The sequence below is a fragment of the Diabrotica virgifera genome, chromosome 8 (assembly GCF_917563875.1).
Source record: "Diabrotica virgifera virgifera chromosome 8, PGI_DIABVI_V3a".
Lineage (NCBI taxonomy): Eukaryota > Metazoa > Arthropoda > Insecta > Coleoptera > Chrysomelidae > Diabrotica > Diabrotica virgifera.
In genome coordinates this window covers 48,896,378-48,922,888 of record NC_065450.1, presented here as the reverse complement: position 1 = coordinate 48,922,888, position 26,511 = coordinate 48,896,378, and the positions used below count along the sequence as shown (strand labels likewise).

The 26,511-nt window shown below is 32.9% G+C and overlaps 1 protein-coding gene across 3 annotated transcripts in view; it reads left to right on the top strand.

Annotated features, from left to right (window-relative positions):
- Positions 1-24,520, top strand: part of LOC126889971 (zinc finger protein 501-like) — a 46,224-nt gene extending 21,704 nt beyond the window's left edge. For 2 of the 3 annotated variants that reach the window (XM_050658756.1, XM_050658755.1), the window contains exon 2: positions 22,623-24,520. In XM_050658756.1, the coding sequence (XP_050514713.1) occupies positions 22,623-24,403 (1,781 nt within the window). In that variant the 3' untranslated portion in view covers positions 24,404-24,520. The remainder of the gene's footprint in view (positions 1-22,622) is intronic. The other variant, XM_050658757.1, reaches the window with a different exon arrangement.
- The last annotated feature ends 1,991 nt before the right edge of the window (positions 24,521-26,511 follow it).

Below are 26,511 nucleotides of genomic sequence, written 5' to 3'. Positions count from 1 at the left end.
TTTAAGGGGCAGCACCGAATTGCATGAAAATTAGGATTTAGGCTCTACTGACCCTCCACTTCAAAGTTGAATTTGTTTCGTCGGTTGCTTTTTATTTTTTAGGGGAGGAAACAACCCCTATTATAAAAAAATCGTATAATTGTAAATGAAAGCGGGTAATTGATTCAAATCATATTTTAATAAAATGAAGGAATGTCAATTAACATGAAATAACATAGTTTAAGATTTTGTCACAGTTTAACCCTTAAATTTCACCCCCTAGAATAGTTACAATTCAAACAAACAATGTAATTGAATACCATGTCGTTACTGATTTGCATTCAAATTTGGATTTAGGTTATATTTACCTTTTATTTCAAAATGTGAATACTGCCGTTAGTTGATTTTAATTTTTTATGGGTGAAAACTACCCCTATGATAAAAAAATCATATAATTGTAAATTCAAGCAATTTGGAATTATCTAATTATACGGTCACATTAAACTTAGATTCCTTTACTGATTAAATTTTTTGCCACATAATTTCTACCGTTATAAAAATGACCTCTTGAGAAGAAATTCGAATAGTTACATTGTGTATACAGTGTGGGCCAAAGAAAACAGTCCACCTCGATATTTGGCAGTATTTATTAGATTTTAACGAAATGACGAAACAGGTTGATTTTTGATCTAATGGGGACACATTTTTACGGTACATACATCTGTCATTTGTCAACCCCCTCCCTTCCACTTCCCCCACCCCTTATCTTTACATAGGGAATAGGACTCGTGTGGTAGCGCATTTGAAAGGTTATTCAACTCTCCATTCAGTAATGTAAACATTAACATAATTACGGAGTTCAATTGCTTGAATTATACATTATAAATTCAATGACGAAAATGATACTGCCAATATTTATGAGTTGCGTTGCTTCGACAACTTTATTGGAAGATAGTCCTTTCCTCTGTAAATCAACTTTAACTTTTGTAGTAAAAATTGTAGTATTTGATCAAAATTCTCGTGTTAGTAATCTCATAATAAGTCACGAGGGAAAAACCAAGAAAATAAACCTTATTATACTAAACCGGCATGGTAAGTATTTGGCCTTACATTTAGTTTACTCTCAAAATTCACTACAAACTCTGATTTTATATGTAAGTTATTTTAAAATATAAATGTATCCTAATATGTTATGGACTTACAACGAAATTACAAAAACCATAGATAAATATCTTTTAAACTATCTCATATAATAGTACAAAATCCTTTATTTTAAGAGAAACGACATCAAGAAGAATCCAAAAATGCAAAAATATACACAGTATTCCATTTAAAAAAAACATAGGTTCGTGTCATCCTGTCAATACGAGTGGCCTTGTATATTTGAAAATATATTTAGGGTATGGTCCTATCTGTGCCCCGACTTTATCTAAATAACTTTTTTCGTATCTCTTACTACAAACGAGTAATTGGACTTCCTCGCACTAATGCCCCATCCTGTATGTTGTTGGTTTTTTACTCATAACTAGGTTACTTTTTAAGCTATAAAGTGCTAAAAAAAACCAATTTGTAGGTTTTTCTAAGGGCAATAAGAGTACGTAAATATATTTTTTTAATCCCTTATTTTTTAAAAGAGTTTGAGTTAAAAGGGCTTGAACGAGTTACTAATCACCAGTGTATGCAAATTTTGAACAGCCATATCTTACCCAATTTTTATCTTACATAAAATTTAAAAAAAAAAAAACGGAGTGTTTATGCGAGTAAAAACTATATTTTTTTACTGTTTGAGATTTTTCGTAACACTAATACTTTTGAAGTTATTTTGAAAAGAGTGTAATTTTTCCAAAATTAAAAAAAAAAGTTTTTTTAATATAAAACCAAATTTTTCCAAAAATAAGCACTTCAAACCGGTCAAACTCACAGATCATATTAGCAATACATATATAAAGTAAATGGTAAAGCAGTAACGATTAATTTCATTTGGCATGTTAAATAGGGGGAGATTTTCACGACTTATTATATATAAAAAAAAACGGGCCAACTTTATTTTGAGCGCAACTCGCATAATTTTGATGCTACAAACTTTTATGAAAAATAAAAATAAATATATTTTTAGACGCTTTAAAAGAGTATTTATGAGTTTTCTGCGAAAAGTCCTTCATTTTTTGGTTACTTCAGCTTGAAACATTCGATTCGGAATTTTACGAGTAAGAACGTATTTTTCATGATATACAACTTTGCTTCTTCTGGGTTTATAGTCCAAGTGAATACACCAATTTGTTCCTTTTTTTACAGGCTACATTTTTTCTAAGAATATTTTTTCGATGAAGTACTTAGTTTTTTAGTTATTTGCGAAACACTGCCAGAAAACGTGTTTTTTTTTTGTTGAAAAATGCACATTTTCACTCTCAAATAACTCGAAAAGTATTAAAGCAGTTAAAAAAACCTTATAGAACAAAAGTTGCTTAGAATTAGTCAACTTATCCATTTTCAGACTTATTTTAAACATGTTTTTTCACCCCCGAGAAGGGGTAAATTTCACCCCCCAAGTAAAAGCAACCAACGGCGCAATTTCAACTTTGAAATGTAGGGTAAGTAGAACCTAAATCCAAATTTTCAAGCAAATCCGTCTTGCCCCTGAAAATTACACCCCAAAACGGTCATTTACTGGGCTAATTTGCAGTACTGTTGTATGAAATGGAGAGCTGGATGTTTAAAACAGAAACATATAGACAAATTATAATAATTTTATAACGATACTCAGAGTAACGGGAATATTTTATTATAATAATATTTATTTGTCGGATACGGGAAACCTGGTTGACGAGTTCTAAAGGAAACATAATTACCACACACCACACCAAATCGAAAACATTGAAAAATATTTGCAGAAATCCGTAATACTTAGAACTTTTCGTGAAGGATTTAAGTACATTTCGAGTACTTAAGTATTTTAGAGTACATACTTAAGTATTTTTTATTTTTTAAATTGCAAGTAAAAATAGACTTCAAACAAATTTAAGTACTAAGTACAAGTATTTCTCGGAATACTTTAAAGTTCAAGTACCAGTACAAGTATTTTTTGGAGTACTTAGAGTACTTAAAAGTAGAGTAGAGACTTAAAAGTACTTAAGCACATTTTTTAAGTACTTTCGGTAGTCAGTACCGCAGCTCTGATGGTTGGTTTGTATTTTAGGTTATTCCCAGGAAGAGAACAAAATGACAATTATTGAAACATCAAATTCGTCTCACAAAGGAAAATATACAGGCGTACATCACATTGAAGGAAAAATGTTAAGTAAAAATATGAGAGTTGGACAGAGAGTGTACAAGTGTGAAATTTGTTTTAAGCAATTTAATCAAGCAAGTAATTTGAAAAGACATTTAAAAATGCACACTGGAGAAACACCTCACAAGTGTGAAATTTGTTTTAAGCAATTTAATCAAGAGAGTAATTTGAAAAGACACTTAAGAATGCACACTGGAGAAAAACCGTACAAGTGTGAAACTTGTTTAAAGCAGTATAACAGTATAAGTAATCTGAAAACACACTTGAGAGTGCACACTGGAGAAAAACCGCACAAGTGTGAAACGTGTTTAAAGCAGTTTATTACGACAAGTGAGTTGAAAAAACATTTGAGAATGCACACTGGAGAGAAACCATACAAGTGTGTTACTTGTTTGAGACAGTTTGTTGATTCTACTAGTTTGAAAGTACACTTAAGAGTGCACACTGGAGAAAAACCGTACAAGTGTGAAACTTGTTTAAAGCAGTTTAACAGTACAAGTAATCTGAAAACACACTTGAGAGTGCACACTGGAGAAAAACCGCACAAGTGTGAAACTTGTTTAAAGCAGTTTATTACGACAAGTGAGTTGAAAAAACATTTGAGAATGCACACTGGAGAGAAACCATACAAGTGTGAAACTTGTTTAAAACGGTTTATTACTGCAAGTAAGTTGAAAAGACATTTAAAAGTGCACAATGGAGAGAAACATTCTTCAAGTGCTCTGTCCGTTGCGAACATTGGCTATGCCCCGGCATGCAGTGGCGTGCGCACTGTGGGTGCCATCTGTGCCGCGGCACCCACAATTGTGACCGAAGGGCGCTAAAATTCAATACTAAGTTCGAAAAAAAAAAAAGATTAATTGTGTATGCTTCGCCACTGTGGATAAGTGGAAAGTAAGATGATTCCATAAAATTTGCTCTCGTAACAATATATGTCATAGATGGATGTTGAAGCTATATGTTTTGATGGTGCCTCAGCTATGTCAGGGCATATTACCGGCGTGCAAACAAGGTGCAAAGAAAAAAATCCGCATATTTTGTACGTTCACTGCTATGCTCATTACCTTTATTTATCATTGGTAAAAGTGCTTGTACCAATCATAAAGAGAACCCCAAAGTGTGTGATTTTTTTGGTATAATGCAGTTAATTTACAACTACATTGAAGGTAGCCCTAAAAACATGCTGTATTTGAAGAAATTACATATTTAACAAATGTCAAATTAAAAACATTAAAATCGCTATCCGGGACACGTTGGGCATGTCGTGCTGAGGCAGTCTCTGTAGTTAAAAACCAATTTGATGCTATTATACGAGCTTTTACTGAAATAATACTTCCGATGGTAAAGCCAGGACAGTGGTATAGGAATCCTAAACCAAATGAAAACATTTGATTTCATCATCTGTTAAGAGATTATGCACCTAATTCTACAACTCTTATAAGAGTGAGCAAAACAGATCTGTGTCAAGCTATGGAAGAGGTTTCAAGTTTGGCCTTTGCTTTGGAGGAGTTAAGAATTGATGAAAATTTATATATCTACGGGGGTCCTACAGCCTCTGCCACATACCTATTCCTAGAAAACATAAAGTTCTTGCTAAATTGGAAGAAAATCCTAATAATTCATTTTCAGTAAATAGTAAAAAAGAAGAAGCTAAATTGTTTAATTTTTATCCTGTTTTGGATAGGATGATTGAATCTTTGAATGGTAGATTTAGCCAGGAAACCAAAAAAGTCATTTGTGCTGTCTCTAGATTTAGGAGATAATAAGTTAGATTCTTCTGATTATACATTTCTTTCTACTCAATTTTGTTTAGATTCTTCAGAATTAAAAGCCGAAATAAGAATTTTAAAAAATAAATCTTGTGAACAGTTTCCATTTTCGAATAGTGCTGATTGGTTACAATGGCTATCAAAGCATTAAATGGTTAAAATTTGCTATGATTCCACTGACAAGTTGCGATTGCGAGCATAGTTTTTCTAAGGTCAGACGATCAACAATGAAGCAATAGGGCTTTTCATCGATTGTCATTTGTTTCGAGCTTCTGTATATATTGTATAATCTGTGTATAATATTAATATACACGGATTATACGACATATGGCAGAAGCTCGAAACAAATGACTGTGAATGAAAAGCCCTATATCGTTTAGATTTAGAAAATCTCATTCCATTCATTGAGCAAGAACTAGCTGTAGATGCAGATTTCGATAGCATAATTGAAGAATTTTAAAAAATTGTTCCCTTTGCACGACGAATGGCACTATAAAATAACGATAATTATATTTAAAATATATGTTAATGTTCTTTTTATTATTTAAAATGGTGAGTCTTTAATATATTAAAGATTGTTTTCGGTGTTTTAAGATATATTTAAGAATTTTATTTTCAATAGTTAGCATCATGATTGTAAATGTTCATATTTTATAAAGTACAGTCTACTATTAATAATTTTTATTTCAATTTTACTTTTAAGCTATTTTATGTCAATTTTAAGTATTAATATTGTATAATGATTCAACCGTATAACAACGTATCGAAGATATGTATTTGTGTTCAATATTATTTAAATATTAGTAGGTATACATGTAAAGGGCTCTTCTCGTTGAAATATAATAAAAATATATAGATTAATAATGAAATTAATTATATTTAATTAACTTTTTCATATCAGTGTAAAAGAAAAATGAATTTAAGAAAAATATTTTTCTTAGTTCACATTATCCAGAATTTTATATATGAGGCAAAACAATTATTAGTCTAAGAGCTAGTGAACCCTCCGACTAACGGTCGTCCTGTAAGGCTAGAAATTTGTCTGGTGATAATTCATAGCACACAAAGGCTAAACACCATAACCTGGCTAAACACATAAAATTTTCAGCGGTGCACGTGCACCAGGTTAATCGAAAAGTGCTTAGTTTAGGGGTAAAATAAACTTTCTCCTGTAAGGTTTAAATTTAATTATGTGTTTGAGTAAGTCATTTAGAAGAAATGTGTACAATGACAGGCGATTCTGAAGAGCATCAGACCTTGTCAGACGAGGGAAAAGATTAGGGGTTTTTCCTAAAATTATTTTTTTTGCATCGAACAATTTTTTTTAGGTTTTTTGAATCATTCCAAACAGAAAAGGTCTTTAGTGATTTTTCTCTTAAGTTAATAGTTTTTGTTATATAAGCGATTGAAAATTTTGAAAATTGCGAAATCGGCCATTTTTAACCCTAAATCGGACATTTATCTAAAAATTTCAAAGTTGTCAAGGTAGGTAGATATTCTTTAAACATTGATTGATGAAATCCCAAAGAGTTTTTTGCAATACAATATCGGAAACCCCTTTGTTTTTTAATTGCTAATCAAGCGGGCGCGACAATTCATTATCTCGAGAATGGGCAAATTTCAAGAGAAATCATCAGACAGGTTGATTTTTATTTTTAAATTAGGACTTTTTGGCATATACAGTACAACCTGCCATATCCTGACCTATCATATCTGGACCTCCCCATATCCGGACGGTTCTGCGCCGTCCGGATCTACCGAAATCTACCGAGAAAGGCAGTCCTGCTGTTGGACAACGCATTAAAAGAAGAACTAAAAGATGGCGAAATAATGTATTATAGAATCTATAAAACGTGTCTATCGACGAAAGTTATTGACGGCATTGATTACTGGAATGTATGAAGGAGAAAACGTTTCAGAGACTGTAAAAGAAGTAGTGGTCTTGATATCCGGATTTTTTCATATCCGGATCGGTCTGTCGCCACATTGATCCGGATATGGCAGGTTTGACTGTATATAATACTAGTGACGTCATCCATCTGAGCGTGATGACGTAATCGATGATTTTTTTAAATGAGAGTAGGGGTTGTGTGATAGCTCATTTGAAAGGTTATTTAATTCTCTATTCAGTAATATAAACAATAACAATTATTTATACAGGGTGTACAAAAAATTTTTTTCTTCTATTTGTCAAATTTAATCGAAGTTAATTTAATAAATAAAAAATTTTTGTACACCCTGTATAAATAATTATGTCAATGTTTATATTACTGAATAGAGAATTAAATAACCTTTCAATTGAGCTATCACACAACCCCTACTCTCATTTAAAAAAAATCATCGATTACGTCATCACGCTCACATGGATGACGTCACTAGTATTACATATATGCCAGAAAGTCTTAATTTAAAAATAAAAATCGACCTGTCTGAGGATTTCTCTTGAAATTTGCCCATTCTCGAGATAATGAATTTATGCCAACTCAAACGTCTTCACTTATACTACAGTGTCGCGCCCGCTTGATTAGCAATTAAAAAACAAAGGGGTTTCCGATATTGTATTGCAAAAAACTCTTTGGGATTTCATCAATCAATGTTTAAAGAATATCTACCTACCTTGACAACTTTGAAATTTTTAGATAAATGTCCGATTTAGGGTTAAAAATATATGATTTCGCAATTTTCAAAATTTTCAATCGCTTATATAACAAAAACTATTCAGCACAATCTCAACATAAATTATTCCCGACCTAATACACATCAATAAATTACCTTAACCTAGAGAAAACTAACTTAAGAGAAAAATCACTAAAGACCTTTTCTGTTTGGAATGATTCAAAAAACCTAAAAAAAATTGTTCGATGCAAAAAAAATAATTTTAGGAAAAACCCCTAATCTTTCCCCTCGCCTGGCAAGGTCTGATGCTCTTCAGAATCGCCTGTCATTGTACACATTTCTTCTAAATGACTTACTCAAACACATACTTAAATTTATACCTTACAGGAGAAAGTTTATTTTACCCCCAAACTATGCACTTTTCGATTCACCTGGTAGATAAACGTGCACCGCTGATGCCTGCCAGGTTATGGTGTTTAGCCTTTGTGTGCTATGAATTATCACTAGACAAATTTCTAGCCTTACAGGACGACCGTTAGTCGGAGAGTTCACTAGCTCTTAGACTATATTAATTGTTAACTAGAAGAGATCCAAAGAATTGAAAAACTTTTTTTTTTAATTTTTCACTTTGCTTTTTTAATATTGTAGAAAATGAAGTTAATTATAAAGTTAGGGACGTAGGGGCGGTAAAAGTATTCTCGGCACCCATATTAGAAATATGCATGCGCAGGCGCTGTGTGCACGCATTTGTTCAAACATTCTGTTTGAGATCTGCGGACCGGAAATTAATTTTACTTAAATTATCAAATAATATGAGCATTTAAGAAACCCACAATAAAATTTCCATTCAAATTTAGTCAATTAGTCCAGGAACCGAAGCTTTTCACCTCGCAATTTTACAGAATGGACCGATTTGTTTGAAAATTCTAAAGTAGTGGATAGCCCAAGGATTAAAATCTGTATGATGCCGAAAGGCGCTTTTACCATGGGGGTGGTTGTCACCCCATCTCGGGGTGGAAATTTTTTATTATATTTTGACCGCAAAAGTTGATAACAACGTTAATTCTAAGCAAAACACGTTCTATACATTTTTTTGATAAAATTAATAGTTTTCGATTTATTCGCTATCGAAAGTGTTGGTTTTATATCTAAAAAATCAATGTTTTTCGATGGTACTCATTTACGATTCACTCAATTTTTGCCGTAGAAAAAAATTTTTCAAACCAAGTTCTTGGGAATTAAATAACCTACAATTTCATATTTAAACATTTTTTCGTATCTCTGATGCTAATCTTTCTATTCTGAAGAAAAGGGCATTTTTTACCAAACTACAAAAACTCTTTATTCGCTTTTAACTCCTTTTTTTTAACTAATTATTCTAAGCCGAGCAAACTTCTAGAACCTATTAATAATACATAAATAAAGAAGACCAAATCAGGTCAATGACTACTTTTAATTAGGGTGGTATTAGTGGGTTGTTTCCGATCACTTTTTGCTGAAAAAAATAGGAACTGACATTCTTTTCATTATAAGTCACTTAATTTTTGAGCTAGAGCCTTTTTCTGGAGATAGATATTTTTAAATACTTTAAATTAGTTTGAACAAGGTATCCTCGAAAAATGCATAGTTTTCGCGTCTTTTGATTTTGAAACTACAATATTTAGCATTTACGAAGAAGAGCTAACATATAATAAAGTTAGCTCAATAACTATTGGTTTTGAAGAAAATTAAAAAAAGAATGTGTGTGTACTTTGTACGCACGTAAGAAGTTATACTTCTATTATATGATTATATGATTATAAACGAAATTAATATACTTTTTATTTATATTTTATTTAAATATTAAATTAATTTATACTTACTACTTCTCAAAATTTTTTATTAAAACAGTGCCAAAAAACACATTAAAAATGTCACAAATGATTTCTGAACATTAATTGTCGGAAAATTTTTTAACTAAATACGTATTTTCTGAAAATAAAATTATATAATAAATATACTTACAATCATAAAATGTATAAAAAAAAATAAAAAAATAAAAGTTTCTATTGGGATTCGAACCAACTTACCACGCGGCTGGTATTTGCGTTGTATTGGGATTCACCCGCATTAAAACTTCGCCACAGAGACAGCTTGTCATTATGTGCGAAGATCGTCTAACTAAACAGATTAACCTTTTGACATTTTTAACTTATGTAAATCAAATTATTTTGATTTTGAATTGAAATGATTTAGAATTGAAAAAATACAACAAAACATAGAGTAAGAAGACAATATATTAGGTGAATATTAAGGTGTAAAATAAAAGTATTACATACTACTTATGTATTTTGGTAGGTTCAAGGTAGGTATCGGAGCCCGTATAACGACTAATAAATTTCGCAATCACTTGCGTCGTGCAAAGTGGCCATGTTCAAATATCATAACAAAATTTGATCAACTATTTATAAAACACTTACCAGTGAAAGATTCTTTAGCTTTGAATAAGCGAGATCTGCGGCACTCATACTAGGCACAGTTTGATGAGCTTTCACATTGGCATGCAACAATCATCTCTTCTATGTAAATAAGTCCAAAAATATAATATGAAAACTATTTAAAAAGGCAGTATAACCATTAACTAACTTTTTGTTTGTTGTTTCTCTTCCTACAAATTTTAAAACGCAACAAGCATACATTATAACCAAACCATGCACAGTCCCACAGCTGTGCCACAGCTGCCATATTGGATAATTTTTGTCATGTCATTTGAACATCCAATCAGAACAAAGTTATAATGCGCATGCGCCCGGTCGCTAGGTTTTCCCATATAAAATTTCACCGTCATTACGCCCGTAAAGAAGTATAACTTCAAAAAAAAACTGTTTTGTTTATTTTTTCAAAAGGTGCATTTTTGTTAAGTAAAGTTGTTTTGATAAAACGAAAACTTTTGGAGTTATTAGCAGAAAACTGATTAAAAATATTGATTTTTCGATATAAAACTAACACTTTCGATAGCGAATAAATCGAAAACTATTAATTATATCCAAAAAATGTATAAAACGTTTTTTGCTTATAATGAATGTTTTTACCAACTTTTGCGGTCAAAATATAATAAAAAATTTCCACCCCCGAGATGGGTGGCAACCACCCCCATGGTAAAAGCGCCTTTCAGCGTGATATAGATTTTGATTCTTGGACTATCCACTACATATTCTCAAATTTTTAGTGTTTTATTAATAGCGCAAGTATGTCTTCTTTTGAAGCTGAACAAACTCGAAACTATGAGTATATGAAACTACATATATGATAAGTAATGTCGGATGAAGATATTAGTAACCCGTTAGGGAGCAGTGATTTTATCAGATGCAGATGATTTTACAACAATTATAAATAGTCGAGGAAATGAAGCTGGAAAAATGGCAAAACCTCGCAATTTTTTCGTCCATCATCGATTTGTACAAAAATTTGGAATTAGGCTTCACCCTCTAGTTCATTTTCTATATTAAGCCGTTGTACGCTTTTGGTTTTTTAAGGGTAAAAACCACCCCTAATTGTAAAAAATTATAAAATAACATTTTAAACTTTAATATTATCAACATTTGCTTCTTATTAGTTACATAATGATTGTTTTGTGCTTTAAGATATAATATCACAATATTTCAACCCTTAAAACCACCCTTGTTGGAGCTATATATGAAAAGTTTACGTATTGTCACGATCCCAGGCCGGCCCTGTCCACAACAGAAGCTTTCGCGACGAACTGTCTGCGGGCGAGAGAAACAAGAAACGTGTTTACCTAATTTGATTTATGATGTTCGATCCTTTTCTGGTATACGCTGTGAGCTCGTACGTAGAAGGGATATTTACAAATTCGCGAGCGCCAGTAGTGACAAGTCTGTAAACCTTTACCGGAAATTTGACATAAATGTCAAAGTGATTAATTTAAAATATATAATTAAAAACATGAATTATAAAAAATATTACTTGGTCACAGCTGTGGTATACATTTTTAACTTAAATATACTTACGTTTTAAATACTGAATTTAAGTTTTTTTAATGTTCCGTAATATGATTTTATAAATCAATCTATCAATCTTAGCGCCATCTACACGATAATTGTGAAAGTATCCGAAGTAAGAAATTCATATTTTATCAATAGAACGTCAAAATGATTAGCAAAATCTTAAAAAAATCGATTACAATTTAATTAATTTTTTGCGTTGCAAATATTAAGCGATAACAATTAAATAATAAATTTAAAAATTACCGGTGAAAGTTGAATTAGTAACCACTAGGAGCGACACCAGCGAAGCTCAGAGCGTATATTCGATTTTAACATAACAATTGCTTTGTAAATAATGTTTACCTTTTTCGATGTTTCTGGAAATCAGTAGAAATTGTATGTAACTATATAAACAGCCATTTTTAGAATTAGAGTCAGTGTGAATACTTTTATCGACGCGTGAACGTTATTGTTTGATCGGGTTTCTGAAATGTATGTATTTTTAAAGTAGATAAGTCGTATTTGTAAATAAATTAAATGTTAGAAAGTGTAAAATAAATTAGATATTGTTGTTAAATAAGTGTTAATTGTAAGTGTTATAAATAAACAATTTCAAGTAAGGCTTTTATTTATTTAATAATATGTAATTAAAAGTCAATTCGCGTAACACTATCCTAAAAGAATAATTTCGGCTTGCATCAATTTACATAAAAATTTGGGGTTAGGATCATCTTACCCTGTACTTCATATTCTATATCATGCTCAAGGGCGTTGATTATTTTTAGGGGTGTAAACTACCCTTATTGTCAAAAATTATATAAAAACATTGTAAACTTTAATATAGGTAAAATTTGGTTTTGACTGGTTAAATAATGATTGTTTTATGCTTTAGGATATAATATAATATTTCAACCCTTAAAAAGCACCCTTAATAACATTGCAATTTTTATAAGTAGACAATTTAATAGATCTATACAGAAAAAAAAAGTAGAATTAAAGAAGTACAAAAACATTTATTTACACAAAAATACGAATTTACAAATATATAAAAATACACATACCTACAAATAGTTTTTAAGTCATCCAGTATACGAACCGGCTCTGTGGTATTATAAAGGTACTTAAGGGTACTGAAATAGGGGACTATTCGAATTTTTCGAAAAAAAAATTAGTTTTATAAACAGCTCCTTCATTTTTGGCGATAAAAAGTTTTTTCAATAATAGTTTTGTAGGATTTTGGAAGAGTAATAAGACTGTGTAAATTAAATTATGTAATTAATTTTTAATTGAGGTGGGTTTAACTGGCTCGAATAAGGGAATGTTTGCTCGTAAATAGATATTTTAAACAGCTATATCTCGCTAACTCTCCACTGTAATGAAAATCTATACATAAGGAAATTTTAGTTATTAAAAAAGCTACAATTTAGTAGTCTATCGTTTTTTTCGTATCTCCAGTATTTTCGGAGATATTTTGAAGAAAATGATAAAAAATGCAAAATTTCAAAAAATCAATTGTTCTTTAAATTCCAATTTTTCTAAAATTAGACCTTTATAGGTCAAACTTCTTGGGTGTATTGATAATATAAATATAAAAGGAATTGCAGAAAGGCGAGGACCAATTTTTAGTTACAAGGGTAGTTAGGGGGTTGTTTTCACTGTTTTTTTCGTAGAGAAAAACAGGTACATACCAACTTTTTTTTGATCATAAGTTGCTCAATTTTTATGCTAGAGACTTTTTATTATTTTTTTTGAAAGATCTTATTGTATTCTTGAAAAAACATCTAAGTTTTCCTAGAAAAATGCAAAGTTTTCCCGTTATTTGGCTTTGATTATTTCAAATTATGCATTTGACGAAAAAAGCTAACCTTTAACATGCCATATCTTGGTTTGTATTGGCCGTAAAAATATTATAGAAAAACAGTTTCGTTTGTGTTACTAAAAGATGCAATTTTAATATCTACAGTTTTTTGATTAAATGCATATTTTTCGAGATATTCTCAAAAAAACCCTCTAAAAACTGTTTCTTTCAACCACGAATAACTCGAAAAATATTAGTTTTACGAAGAAAATGCAAAAAACATTTTTTTCTTAAAATTACTTTTTACGTCGATTTACATGGTTAAAATGTAATAAAAAATTCCCTCCCCCGAGATGGGGTGGCAACTACCCCCAAAGTTTTAGCGTACAGCAGTATGATATAGAAAATGATCCTTGGACTATTTCCTACCTTCTGTGAAAATTTCAAGTAAATCCATGCTGGACGAAAAAATTGCGAGCCAAAATGCTTCATTTCCTCGACTAAAAACAAACCTAAGCTTTATTTTTGTTTAGAATAAATATTTGTACAAGTACATATGGCTGTTTTTTTTATGATGTATAACTTAAAATCAAATTATCCTATTTTGAAACCGCAAACACTGAAGTGTTGCCCCAGACCGGCGTTATTCAATGGTATAATACAGGGGAGGCCAAGCTCCTTGATAGTCCGAGCCATTTTTCAAAATTTGAAATGTTTCGAGAGCCGCAATTAAACAATTATATAAAAAGTGTACAGAAGGTAGGTATTAAATTTTTCTCTCACTGTTTGGATTTCACGAATTTTAAAGTGAAATAAAATGGTTAACATCGTTGTTTCAAATATTCAAATAATTCTACAATCAGCCTTTGCTAATTCAGGGTGCTTCGATTCTTCATCATCCTTCCATTTTTTTGGGACAGCCTACTTATCTTCTATCGTCTTTCAAAAAACACCGTCTTTAACACTCTGTCTTCCTTTGATTTACCGCATGAACTGCCCATCTTTTCTTAGCGAATAATTAGATATACAGTCTTAATTTAGATTGTCTTTTTAGTTGCTTAGATCTTAATAATGATGGTAGGGAGTATGATGTTCTATTCCACGCAACTATCCTTGCTTAGACCTCTTTTTGGAAGAGCCCATCAAAATCAAAACCTGCTAAATCCTAAATTTTTCGTTCTGCTAAATCCAAACTAAAGTAGGTACAAGTTTCTGAAGATGTAAGGGGCGTGCAGAAAAATTACAAATTAGTCATTTTTAATTTGTCATTTTATGATATTTATTGATGTCCCTTTGATTGAAAAATACAGGATACTTTTCGGAAAATTTACATTTTTAATGTTCTTTTAGCCTCCTGACAAAATTTTAATTCATAGATCTAGCAGGTTTTGATTCTATAGGCCTCAGATGTAGTTGTCATGTGTGATTACCGCCATATGTTTAAACTTTTATTTACCAATTACAAATTGTGGTCATTAATAGTTATGTCCTGCCTAACTCCTTGGTCTTGGATTTTTGGTTATTAGCATGTATTTCGTCTTCTCTTCATTTATTTGAAGGGCCCAGACTACCTATTTTCTCCTCGAGTTGTGAAAACAACTCTCTCACGTCTCTTGTGCAGATTGAGTGGGCTTCTTCTGTCAGCTCAGATGATACTGTACTTATTACATATTCTAAGGCCAAATTGAATAGCAACAGTAATAAGGGGTCTCCTTGTCCAAGTCCTGATGTTACACTTAGTTACAAAGAAGTTAGGAAAACAAAAATTAAGAGTAAATCAGGTCCATTTATTAAGAGCCACAAATAACCCTTCAAAGAGCCACATGTGGCTCGCGAGCCACACTTTGGCCACCCCTGGTATAATACATAAGATTACACCATGTCTCTTCACCTACTCACGCGGTCTGATGTAAAATGTAGCTGTAGGACACACCAGTAAGCTCATGCGGTCCTGCAAGATCACAGCACCGTGAGACAGCATCTTTGTCACGCGGGGCTTAACGTGTTAAAAATATTCTTATTTGGAGCTTGACTTCACTTGAGCTCCCTTAAACTTTTATTTTATTATTTTATTATTAAAACCGTTGTAATATGTTTGGTGTTTATTGCGTCAGTTCTCTTTCAGTGCTTTACTAATATTTTTATTAAGCTGCCATAGCACATATATTTTGTCTCTTGACTCATTTTTATCTTTTAGGTCTGGATCCCGCGTATGAAAAAAAAGTTGATTAATAGCAAGCTGAAAATTTGTTAATAGCTTAAGGGCCGGTTGCTCGAACGCTAATCAACAATGATCATTATCAAATAATTAATTACTGTCAATGTCAACTTTGTTTGGGTTGTCAAAACATAATTAATTACAATTCTGAGACTATAATCAATTAATATAACAATAATTATTAACATAATTAATAATAAATCTCATAATTGTAATTAATTATGTTTTCAGCAACCCAAACAAAGTTGACATTGACAGTTTTGGTGACAGTAATTAAATATTTAATAATGATCATTGTTGATTAGCGTTCGAACAACCGGGCCTAAGGGTGTCTAGTCGGATAAACTTTGATATATGGGAACACTGGAACAGGGGCAGTTTTAATTGTGGAACAGGTTAAAAAGGGTACCCCCCGTTAAGATAGGCAAAATGCCCTCACTCTCAGAATTCAATTTTGTTAATTTTTTTATGTTCTGTGCAATTAAAAAATGAGATAACGCGGATTTTTAGCTCGCCACCCCCCTTACTCCTCCCCCCACAGCCAAAAACGTAGATTTTTAGATTTAATTTTTTTTAGTTGGGTTGCAATTGATTTAAAAATTTCAAGAAATTCACACGTGTAGCTGAAGCTTTTACAAAACACGTCCATTTTTTATGGACCCTTAGGTCGAGTGTACATAACCTCAAATTTTTTTTAACTTTTTAAAACCTATAACTTTTTTTTGAAGGGGGCTGCAGGTCCAATTTTTTTTGCATTTTGTGTATTTTATCAAAATCTATCTCTCTGATTTTTTTCAGATTTTTCCGTCAGGTGCACCATCTTGAAAAATCCGGACAACTGTTTTTTAGGGGGGTTTTGGGGATTTTCTCCATTTTATAGACTGCAACATACATCAACTCAAATTTTTATTAATAGATTACGTATAATTTGAAATAACTGAGTATATTAGGATATTCAAAAATTGGGCGAAACACTTTTAAACCCCCAAAAACCATGTTTGTTTAAAGTTTTGTAGGATTTTTGCGGGTCTAATTATATTTTTTGAGGTCGATACAGCTTGAAAATTTTTTTAATGTTTTTACGTTCTATATGATTTTAAAAATTTAAGACTCATCGCAATTTTATCCCACTTCCCCTATTCCCCCTCCCCCACAGCCAAAAATGTCAATTTTAGATTTTTTTTAAGTTGGTTTGCAATTAAATTATTAATGTTGTTCTGAAGCTATTTATTTGTGGCATTTTTGTAATTTACTATTCTAAATGGGAAATAAGCCACAATTTAACTAAAAAATGATTTTATTTTCCATCTGTAATGCGATAGAGAGAATTCGATAATCTGTGACGCACTGAAAAAATGGTTTGGGACAATCTATATAAATAAGTCAGATTAAATTAAATTATTAGAAGATTTTTTTACCAAGCAACATTTTTGTTTAATTTATTAATATTTTATATTTTGACCACGACGTCCGTGCTGGACGTAGAAACGTTAATAATAGTTATTTATGATATAAGTGTTAAAAGTACACGTTTAAGGCACGCATGTGAAAGTTTACAGAATGAGCGATAGCGAATTCTGCAATTCACATCAGTGCCTTAAAAATGTACTTTTTAACATGCATATCATACAATATTTTTTCTACAAACGTAATTACAGGACAATATCTACAAAAACTTTTACTTGAACGTGACTGACATTCCATTTTTATATTTTTTTTTGACATTACATCAAAATTGTCTATACGGTCAATACGAACTGCAGTGCCTTAAAAATATTTTAAAGCACTAGTGCCTTAAAGTAGCATTTTTAACGCACGTATGGAGTGCTAAAAATTGCATTTTTAACACGGTTGTAGAAAAAATCATTTTTTTGTTAAATTGTGGCTTATTTCGCATTTAGAATAGTTAGTAATTATTAAATTATAAATTACAAAAAATTCACACGCACAGCTGAGGCTTTTACAGAACATCTATTTTTATGGACCCGAAGGTCGAGTGTAGATATTATAACCTCATTTTTTTTTGTTTTTTAATAGGTACGTATAACTTTATTTTGGCGATGGCTGCTAATTTTTTTAGCGTTTGGCTCATAATGCAAATAGTCCACGCTGTATGCTTGTCCCGTTAGGTAAATTATTCCGATTAATTTTTTGCACAAACTTACTCAAAAACAGGTCCTTATAACAAATTCACAAGGTGCCAGGCAGTACCGCGGTCGGAAAGTTGTTTTAAACATTTTATTAAACGAATTCAAAAAATGAATTTTTTCACTTCGGACAAATTTGTTTTAGATTCTTTGGATCAAGCTGAGCAAAAAAGGTATCTTGTGATTTTTCTATAAAATTGACTGTTGCCGAGTTACATGCAATTTCAAATTTGAAAAACGCGAAAATGGCCATTTTCAAGGCTTAACTCGATTAAAAATTATTATTATGAAAGTCATAAAGTGACCAACTCAAAGTTTAAAGCCCACCCTGCAATAGCCTAAAGAAATTTTTGTCATTATTTTATTACTCACTATTATTTTTAATAATTAAAAATGAGCGCTAAGCATGTATTGAAGCGGCCGTCCGCAAGAGAGAGATGTACAATATTCATTGGACGTTTTAAAAAAATATCGATTGGAAGTAGAAAATACATACGTTTTAAAAAAATAAAAAATGAATTTTCAGGTTATATGTATTGTACACTCGACCTACATGGGTCTATAAAAAATAGGTATGTTTTGTAGAAGCTTCATAAAAATTTTCAATTAATTGCAACTTTAAACAAAAAAAAAATAGAAAAATTAAGGTTTTTGTGGGGGCAGGGGTAGGGGGTGGTGGGCTAAAAATGCGATTAGTCTTATTTTTTAATCACATATAACGTAAAAAAATGAAAAAAAAAATATTCAGGCTGTATCGATCTCAAAAAATATCATTAAGCCCGCAAAAACCCTTACATAACTTAAAAAAACATGGTTTTTGGGGGGGTTTAAAGGTGTTTTGCCCAATTTTTGATAATCCTAAAATACTCATTTATTTCAAATTATACATAATCTATTAACAAAACCTTGAGTTGATCTATGTGGCAGTCTATAAAATGGAGAAAAACCCCCTAAAAAAACAGTTTTCCGGATTTTTCAAGATGGCGCACCTGACAGAAAAATCTGAAAAAATCAGAGAGATAGCTTTTGATAGAATACACAAAATCCAAAAAAATTGGACCTGCAGCCCCCTCCAAAAAAAGTTATAGGTTTTAAAAAAGTTTAAAAAAAATTTGAGGTTATGTACACTCGACCTAAGGGTCCATAAAAAATGGACATGTTTTGTAAAGGCCTCAGATACACGTGTAAATTTTTTGAAATTTTTAAATCAATTGCAACCCAACAAAAAAAAATTAAATCTAAAAATCTACGTTTTTGGCTGTGGTGGAGGAGTAAGGGGGGTGGCGAGCTAAAAATCCGCGTTATCTCATTTTTTAATTGCACAGAACGTAAAAAAATTAAAAAAATTGAATTCTGAGAGTGAGGGCATTTTGCTTATCTTAACGGGGGGTACTCTTTGGAACGGTCACACCACGAAAACGGCACATTTATATTGTCCGACAGAACAGACTTAAACTCTCCGAACAGAGATTAAACTCTCATGCAAAAATCAGACCGCTATTTATCGCCAAATGGGCATTTTAATGAGTGGAACATGTAGAATATGTCAAATGACAGGAATTATGACAGGTGATAAATAGCAGTCTGATTTTTGCATGAGAGTTTAATCTCTATTCGGAGAGTTTAAGTCTGTTCTGTCGGACAAAATAAATGTGCCGTTTTCGTGGTGTGACCGTTCCAAATTTTTAACCTGTTCCACAATTAAAACTGCCCCTGTTCCAGTGTTCCCATATATCAAAGTTTATCCGACTAGACACCCTTAAGCTAATAACAAATTTTCAGCTTGCTATTAATCAACATTTTTTTCATACGCAGGATCCAGACCTATTTATCCTTCCTCTAATTATTGTTTTGCTCCTGATTTGCTCATGATATTATTAAGTTATCATGTATTGTGTTGACGTCCACAATCCCGGATTTATACTCAGTTTTTTCCGCTGCCGGAAATATTGACCGAAATACAATATCCATGCGAGTGATGTGTTCAAATCAATCCTCACCAATGCCCTCACAACTCATTTACGGAACGACTCTCAAGGATGGAATGTGACGACAGCATCGTCTTGCTCACTTACTCACTTGCCGGTGGTAAGTGAGCGAGAGTAGCTGAATGTGAACACGTGCTCGCGCTGCCTGTCCTTTGACTTCCGTCCCGAGAAACAAACTTTTTATGCCGGATTTACACTCAGTCTTTGCCGCTGCCGGAAATATTGCCCGAAGTACGATATCGACGTGAGTGAAGTGTTCACATCAGTCCTCAACTCATTTATCATTTAAGCCTGGGTTTCCTCGAAAGCGGCACCGAGAAACAGCGATCGTAGCACTGCGATGAATTACGTCAGATTACGGTGAAAAATTCAAGGTTCTTCACTGAGGCAATGGAATGTGCAAGCTCAGCAAGCGGTGGCTTCCAACGCATCCTTGGAAACCAACGCTATTATTTTGCATGGTACAGTTTTTTATGATGTCATTCATCGCAGTGTTACGATCGGCGGTTGTCGGCACCGCTTTCGAGGAAACCAGCGCTTTACCGAACGACTCGCAACGATGGTGGAGGTTATTGCGGCGACAGCATTAAACTTGCCAATATAAATAATTATTTAATGTTTTCAAAAGAAATCAAAAACGCCGTCGTCAAAGAAGATGGTGGATGAAAGAAATTCGTCGCAATAGAACGACCTAAGTAAATATGTACCTACTACATACAACAAAGTGTATAAATGTGAATATAGGATATTTATAATTTTATAAAAATATAAAAGATATAAAAATTATTAGGTATTGTTTGTTCCCTAAATCAATATTGATTGTTTTTCTTGGATGATTTTCGAAGTTCAATTATTTATATGTAATCTGCTTAATTATTAAAAACATATATAGAGTGGGCCAAATAAGAGTCCACCTTGATATTTGGCAGTATTTATTAGATTTTAAGAAAATAAAAAAACAGGTCAATTTTTGGTCTAAAGAGGACACATTTTTACGGTACAAACATCTGTCATTTGTCAACTCTCTCCCTTCCACTTCCCCCATCCCTTATTTTTAAATAGGGATACGGGTCGTGTGATAGCTCATTTGAAAGGTTATTCAATTCTCTATTCAGTAATATCAACATTGACATAAACACTTATACAGAGTGTCCAAGAAAAAATATTTTGAATTAAATTAATTGACACAAAAAGAAGAATGTATGTAATTTATTTAATTCAAAATGCATTCTACTGCTGTCACAAAACAAAAAAATGTTTTTTGATAAATAGACTTCCACCCATCTGCCTCTTGGTAGGTTGAATATTGAATTTCAGCAACAAACAATGTTTATTTATCAAATAAACATTTTTTTATGTTTTCTGTCAGCAGTAGAATGTATTTTGAGGTAAATAAATTACATACATTCTTTTTGTGTCAATTAAATTCAAAATAATTTTTCTTGGACACCCTGTATAAATGTTTATGTCAATGTTGATATTACTGAATATAGAATTGAATAACCTTTCAAATGAGCTATCACACGACCCCTATTTCCTATTTAAAAATAAAGGGTGGGAGGAAGGGAGTTGACAAATGACAGATGTGTCCACCTTGGATCAAAAATTGACCTTTTTTTATTTTCTTAATATCTAATAAATACTGCCAAATATCGAGGTGGACTTTTTTGTTTGGCCCACTCTGTATAGGGTAGCTTTAAAAAAAGTACTGGATGAAGCAAACGAAGGCATAAAAATCAATGGAGAATTGACAAATAACATCCGATATGCTGACGATACAGTCGTTCTTGCCAGTAGTATCGATGAGCTTCAGTATCTTATGGCCAGGGTACAAAGAGCGAGTGGAGAAAGAGGACTTAATGGAAATACGATCTAGAATTGAAAAGGCCAGAGCAACATTTAACAACATGAGAAATATATTCACCCATTCCGACATATATATCCCACTAAAAATTCGGCTGCTAAAATGCTATGTATTTCCAGTCTTGGTGTATTGAGCAGAGGCGTGGACACTAACGGAAACATTAATGAGGAAGCTGGAGGCATTCGGAATGTGGGTGTATCGACGTATCCTCAAAATATCCTGGACGACTCACACCACCAACGTAGAGGTATTGCGCCGAATGGGAAAACAAAAAGAAATCTCTTTCACAATTAAGAAACGGAAACTTGAATACCTCGGTTATATGAGACATGAATAAATATCATATACTCCAACTGATAATACAGGGTAAAATAGAAAGCAAACGGGGACCCGGAAGAAGAAGACACTCATGGCTTCAAAACTTACGAAAATGGTTTGGACTAACATCGATCGAGTTATTCAGAAACGCCGCAAACAAAATTCAAATTGCTATGATGATAGCCAACGTCCGCAACGGACAAGGCACATGAAGAAGAAGATAGGGCAGCTTAATAGGGTCGTTTCATTACAACAGAATAATAGAAGCAAGTAAGTACTTAGTTGTCCTAGACATAACGAAACACAATACTTCCTTTGGCACCCAAATGCTGGCGGCAAGTGAGCGAGAATGGCTGAATATGAATACTCACTCGCATTAGCGGTGCCTCTCCTTTGACTTCCGTCCGAAAAAACCGACAATTTGGGGAGCGCCGTGCAATGGCAGCGGCATGAGCAATGTCAGCGCGATTGACCTATTTACACTCCCATGCTGCCCACTTCCCTGCTCAATTCCCTGTCCAACCGGACTGAGTGTAAATGCGGCATAACGTCTAAATGTTTGTCGCCTAAATTTGGCTATTTACTTATTACATTTATATTCCCTTGTTTTTCTGTTCCAGTAAAATGTTTATAGTTGGTTTGTATTTTAGGTTATTCCCAGGAAGAGAACAAAATGGAAATTATCGAAACGTCGAATTCGTCTCACAAAGGAAAATATGCAGGCCTACATCACATCGAAGGAAAAATGTTAAGTAAAAATATGAAAATTGGGACTCGACAGAAACTGCACAAGTGTGAAATTTGTTTTAAGAAATTTAATCAAAGAAGTAATTTGAAAAAACACTTGAGAGTGCACACTGAAGAAAAACCGTACAAGTGTGAAATTTGTTTTAAGCAATTTAATCAAAGAAGTAATTTGACAAAACACTTGAGGCTACACACTGGAGAATCACCATACAAGTGTGAAATTTGTTTGAGACAGATTGGTGATTATAATAATTTGAAAAGACACTGGAGAGTGCACACCGGAGAAAAACCGTACAAGTGTGAAACTTGTTTTAAACAGTTTGGTGAAGCATGTGGTTTAAGAAGACATTTGAAATTGCACACTGGGGAAAAACCATACAAGTGTGAAATTTGTTTAAGACAGTTTGCTGATTCTGGTAATTTGAAAAAACATTTGCGAGTTCACACTGGAGAAAAACCATACAAGTGTGAAATTTGTTTAAGACAGTTTGCTGATGATAGAAGTTTGAAAGTACACTTGAGAGTGCACACTGGAGAAAAACCGTACAAGTGTGAAACTTGTTTAAAGCAGTTTACGACTGCAACTAGTCTGAAAGTACACTTGAGAGTGCACACGGGAGAAAAACCACACAAGTGTGAAACTTGTTTAAGGCAGTTTACTACGAAAGGTGAGTTGAAAAATCATTTGAGAGGGCACACTGGGGAAAAACCGTACAAGTGTGAAACGTGTTTTAAGCAGTTTGCTCGTTCATTTGATTTAAAAAAACATTTGAGAGTGCACACAGAAAAACATTTGAGAGTGCACACTGAAGACAGTCCTTACAAGTGTGAATTTTGTTTTAAACAGTTAGGTGAAGCACGTGGTTTGAAAGCACATTTAATACGACATAGTGGAGAAAAACCTCACGAGTGTGAAATTTGTTCCATTCAATGTTATAGACCAGCTGATGTGACAAAACATATGCGATCGCACACGGGAGAAAAACCGTACAAGTGTGAAATTTGTTTTAAACGATTTTCTCGAAATGGTGATTTGAAAGTACACTTGAGAGTGCACACTGGAGAAAAACCATACAAGTGTGAAATTTGTTTAAGACAGTTTGCTGATGATAGAAGTTTGAAAGTACACTTGAGAGTGCACACTGGAGAAAAACCGTACAAGTGTGAAACTTGTTTAAAGCAGTTTACGACTGCAACTAATCTGAAAGTACACTTGAGAGTGCACACGGGAGAAAAACCACACAAGTGTGAAACTTGTTTGCGGCAGTTTACTACGAAAGGTGAGTTGAAAAATCATTTGAGAGGGCACACTGGAGAAAAACCGTACAAGTGTGAAACGTGTTTTAAGCAGTTTGCTCGTTCATTTGATTTAAAAAAACATTTGGGAGTGCACACAAAAAAACATTTGAGAGTGCACACTGAAGACAGTCCTTACAAGTGTGAATTTTGTTTTAAACAGTTCGGTGAAGCACGTGGTTTGAAAGCACATTTAATACGACATAGTGGAGAAAAACCTCACGAGTGTGAAATTTGTTCTATTCAATGTTATAGACTAGCTGATGTGAAAAAACATATGCGATCGCACACGGGAGAAAAACCGTACAAGTGTGAAATTTGTTTTAAACGATTTTCTCGGAATGGTGATTTGAAAGTACACTTGAGAGTGTTGGATATAGATAAATAAATTAAATATTTTTATAGCAGTGCCATCTACTGGCCGCTTTACTATTTACTGTATAGTGTGTTGCTTTCATCGTTTGTTTAACAAGTAGTCCTTAAAATACAGCCATTGGGTAAACAACGTTTTATTTGTTCCTTAAATCTCCCATTTTTGTTCCTCAACTCTACAATTTACGAACAGGTTATGGGCCCAGACGATTAAGTGGAAGATTTTCTGGTCGTTCAAATCAAAACAGTGTGTGTTCATTCGATAAAAAGTTAGTTAGTCGGTTTGTTGGTTAACAACGTGGTTATTAACAGTATCGAAAATGGCGGTGAATTATCTTACAAGTGTGCCGCGTTTAACCGGTAGAGATAACTACCAGGACTGGTCGTTCGCGGTTGAGAATGTCTTTGTTCTAGAAGGACTAACAAAGTGTATTCAGGGAACTGAACAAGACACAACGCTTGTTGCCAAAGCCAAAGCTAAGTTAATATTGACTTTGGATCCATCCATATATTTGCATGTGAAAGAAGCTGAAACGGCGAAAGATGTATGGGATAAGCTGAAAAAGTTATTCGAAGACTCAGGTTTTTCGAGGAAAATAGGATTGCTTCGAACACTCATATCACTAAGGTTGGAAAATTGCAGTTCCATGGAATCCTATGTGAATCAGGTGATCCAAACTGCACAGAAGTTGAATAGGACTGGTTTCCAAATTGATGACTTGTGGTTGGGATCGCTTCTCCTAGCGGGACTTCCGGAACAGTATACTCCAATGTTATTGGCAATTGAACATTCGGGGATATCTATTACCACTGATGTAATCAAATCTAAATTGCTAGATATGCAGATAGACAGCACTAACAGTGAAAAGCAGACAGCTTTTATGTCAAAGTCGAGTGAAGTTAGCACTAAGCATGTCAAAAAAGTTAACAAGAAAAACATAACCTGCTTCCGGTGTAAACAAAAAGGTCATTATATGAATAAGTGCCCTAGTGCTAATAATAATGCGTTTAGTGCAACATTCTTAAGTGGAAACTTTAAATCTACAGATTTTTATGTCGATTCTGGATGCAGCACGCATCTTACAGCGAGAAAAGATTGGTTGACAAATATCCGAGATGCAAGTTCGTCCAATATAACTGTGGCTAACAGTGAAAGTTTGGAAGTGAAATGTGCTGGTGATATGATGGTAACCACAATTGTCGATAAAAAGAGATTAGAGGTAAGCATCAATAATATATTATATGTTCCTGATCTGACGACAAATCTTTTATCTGTTTCTCAATTGATTAAAAATGGAAATGAAGTTATATTTGAAAATGCAGGTTGCAAAATATACAATAAAAATGGAATTATTGCAACAGCTGAATTGATAGATGGTGTTTATAAATTGAATACTGAATGTATTTCAGATCGTAAAAATTGTTTATTTGTAACTGGGGATACCTGGCACAGACGTTTCGGTCATCTAAATAGCCTATATCTAAATAAAATGAAAGATGGAATAGTAGATGGACTGAATGTGACTGGGAAAATTGATATTAACAAGCAAAACTGTATAGTTTGTTGTGAGGGGAAACAAACGAGATTACCGTTTCCAGAAAAAGGTCACAGGGCCAGTAGTTTATTACAGCTTATTCACAGCGATGTATGCGGGCCCATGGAAAACAAATCATTAGGTGGCTCTAAATATTTTGTTACTTTCCAAGATGATTTTAGTAAAATGGTATTCATTTATTTTATTAAAACAAAAAGTGAAGTTTTTAATTGTTTTAAAAATTTTAAAAGTATGGCAGAAAACCAGAAGGGTGTCCATATAAAAACTTTGCGAAGTGACAATGGTGGAGAGTTTTGTTCAAAAGAATTTGAAGATTATTTAACTGTAAATGGTATTATACATCAAAAAACGAATCCCTACACTCCTGAACAAAATGGTGTAGCCGAACGTTTAAATCGGACAATCATAGAAAAGGCAAAATGTCTGTTGTTTGATGCTAATCTTGAAAAAATGTTTTGGGCTGAAGCTGTAAACACAGCTGTTTATCTAAAAAATAGATCGCTGGCTTCCGGCTTAAAGAAAACACCATTTGAAATGTGGACAGATAGCAAACCTGACGTTAGTGGTC